The sequence below is a fragment of the Sinocyclocheilus rhinocerous genome, unplaced genomic scaffold (genome assembly GCF_001515625.1).
Source record: "Sinocyclocheilus rhinocerous isolate Xijiao unplaced genomic scaffold, SAMN03320098_v1.1 scaffold153, whole genome shotgun sequence".
Taxonomy (NCBI): Eukaryota; Metazoa; Chordata; class Actinopteri; order Cypriniformes; family Cyprinidae; genus Sinocyclocheilus; species Sinocyclocheilus rhinocerous.
Window position 1 is genome coordinate 1,273,762 of NW_015660878.1, and position 2,835 is coordinate 1,276,596.

Consider the following 2,835-nt stretch of genomic DNA (forward strand, 5'->3'; position numbering starts at 1 on the left):
CTGGTTATTGATGCAGATTTTCTGATTCATTTGTGATTCACAAGCTCTCAATTTGATTCTTATTTGATTTGGTTCTAATTCTTTTGGATATTGTTTTGTCCATTTTGGTTAAATATGAAAAATTATCTTTCTGCTAATACTGTAACTATATAGGGCAGTGTTTCAGACTGATTAACTTTCAGGGCTCTAGACTGCGACCAACATTTTTTGCGTTCAACATTTTTTGAGAATGTGCGAGTAAAAATTTGACTTGGTTGAATTTGTGCTAGTGCATGACCTGCTCTGCTTCAAAGCATCTAGTCGATATATAATGGTGTATGCTATGCTTCGTCTTATTCATTTTTGTTAATCAACATTATATAAGGTAGTTTGTCATTAGCCGTTTTATTGTTTATTGTTGTTCTTTTCATTAAGAGTAATGAGTCAGTCTCCATCCATTTCAAGCGTTTGTTTTAGTCTTAAAAAGTGATGGGTGTATAGTAGATGTAAGTACAACAGACAATGATCTTTTCTCGTTAAAATGTGACATCAAGATCGCAAGTTAGAAAGTGGAAGCGTCTGAAGCCCGGCTTATAACATTGCAAAAGAGGAACAAAAGAGGAACAAAATTCAAATCACAAATAATACTGATGGAAAAAAAGCGGGTTGAATGAATGTTAATCCTGCTTCTCTTTGCATATAACTATAAACTGTGATAATGGAAAAACTATTCATTAGCATGCATTAATCCCATGTTGTAGCAAAAAAAAAAAAGAAGACCAAATCATGTGCTGGTGCGACCAACGGAGAAAGTTAGTTGCAGCAGCACAACCAGTGGGAAGAATGAGTCTAGAGCCCTGTTTATTAAGCTCTTCATTAAGCTCTTCAAAAGAATCCTCTCAGAGTCATTTACTTAAAGAACTGGACTACACTGTTTGCGCTCTGTTTTTGATTCACTAAAAATAACTGTTCCATAAGAATCATTTGCTCATGAATCAGGCTACACTGGTCACTTTGGGTTTGATTTGCTTAATAGAATACTTCTTTTTTTTTTCGTGAATCTGGTTGATTGTTTGTTTTTGTCTGCAGCCCTTGAGGACACATCACTAGAAAGCCATTATTTTGCAGGATCAATCAAATGAAGATCACAATTAATCATGAAATTTTTGTTGTGTTTTAATCATGAAAGTTTGATTGTAACTCTAAAATGTCTCCCTCCCCCTCTGCTGGTTCCTAGTGAGAATAATCCCACTCTGACGGAGGTGCTGGAGCAGGTAGTGTTGCTTCCCGAGACGGTCCACATTGCCGTTCGCTACACCAGCATCGAGCTGGTTGGCGAGATGAGCGAAGTGATTGACCGGAACCCTTGCATGTTAGGTGACTGTCACAATCTGATTTACTACGTCGTCATCACTCGCTGGATGTTTAGATTCTCTTTGTGTATTCATGACGTCTGTTTCGGGTTGGCAGATCCTGTTTTGAACTTCCTGATGAAGGGTTTGCGGGAGAAGCCGTTGGCCTCTGTGGCAGCTAAAGCCATTCACAACATCTGCTCGGTGTGTCGAGATCACATGGCACAGCACTTCCAGGGCCTGCTGAACATCGCCCGCTCACTCGACTCATTCGCCCTGTCCACAGATGCTGCGGTTGGCTTGCTAAAAGGTGTGTTAAAGGAATAGTTCACCCAAAAAAAAAAATTCTGTCATTAATTTCTCACCCTCATGTTGTTCCAAAGCCGTAAGACCTTCTTTCATCTTCGGAACACAAATTAAGATATTTTTGATTAAATCCGAGAGCTCTCTGACCCTCCCATAGACAGCAAGGGTCCTACCACGATCAAGGTCCAGACATGTAGCAAGGACATCAGTAAAATAGTCCATGTGACATCAGGGGTTCAACCGTAATTTTTTGAAGCTACAAGAATACTTTTTGTGTTCAAAGAATACAAAAATATTGACTTAATTCAACAATTCCAAAGATGAACAAAGGTCTTACGGGTTTAGAAAGACATGAAGGTGAGTAATTAAAGGGTTAGTTCACCCAAAAATGAAAATTACGCTGCATTTTACTCACCCCCGAGGCATCCTAGGTATATATGACTTTCTTCTTTCAGATGAATCCAGTCGGAGCTATATTAAAAATTGCCTTTGATCTTTCAAGCTGTGTAATGGCACTCAGCGGGTGTTGCAGTGCTTCAGTCCAAAATAAGTGAAATAAAAAGCTCCCATCTATAAAATAAAAGTATCTCACACGGCTCCGGGGGTGAACAAAGGCCTCCTGTAGCGAATCCATGCGTTTTTGTAAGAAAAATATCCATATTCAAAACGTAATAATCACTTGAATGTAGCTTGTGCCAACAGTTGTACACTGAAGCAGTTCCGGGCTGATGACGTATGAGTTCAGCGTTGCGCATGCACCGGTGAGTCTCGTGAAAACCAACGTTTGTTAACAGGAGCAAAGGAAGCAAAGTTTCCTTACTTTAGCAAAGGAAAACCAGTCTCCACTAGGCTTATACCGAAATCCTCCGACATTCTTTTTTACAAATCCTCGTTTTGTACTTCTAATTTGTGACCGTTGTTTTGATCTCTCCCCTGCGTTTCCGCTTGCGTCACTTCTGAGCGGCGCATGCGCAATGCTGACCTCATACATCATCCACCCGGCAATGCTTCCGTTTACAACAGTGAGCGCAAGCTAGATTAAATTGATTATTACATTTTAAATATGGTTATTTTTCTTACAAAAACGCATGGATTCGCTACAGGAGGCCTTTGTTCACCCCCTGGAGCTGTGTGAGACACTTTTTTTTTTTTAATGGATGGGCGCTTTTTATTTAACTTCTTTTGGACTGAAGCACTG

General features: G+C 39.7%; 1 protein-coding gene across 1 annotated transcript in view; it reads left to right on the top strand.

Annotated features, from left to right (window-relative positions):
- The window catches only part of LOC107725598 (transportin-3), a 15,738-nt gene that overhangs the window by 7,283 nt on the left and 5,620 nt on the right, over positions 1 to 2,835 (top strand). Inside the window, exons 11-12 of the mRNA XM_016534918.1 lie at positions 1,217 to 1,356; positions 1,450 to 1,641. Coding sequence (XP_016390404.1) covers positions 1,217 to 1,356; positions 1,450 to 1,641 — 332 coding nt within the window. The remainder of the gene's footprint in view (positions 1 to 1,216; positions 1,357 to 1,449; positions 1,642 to 2,835) is intronic.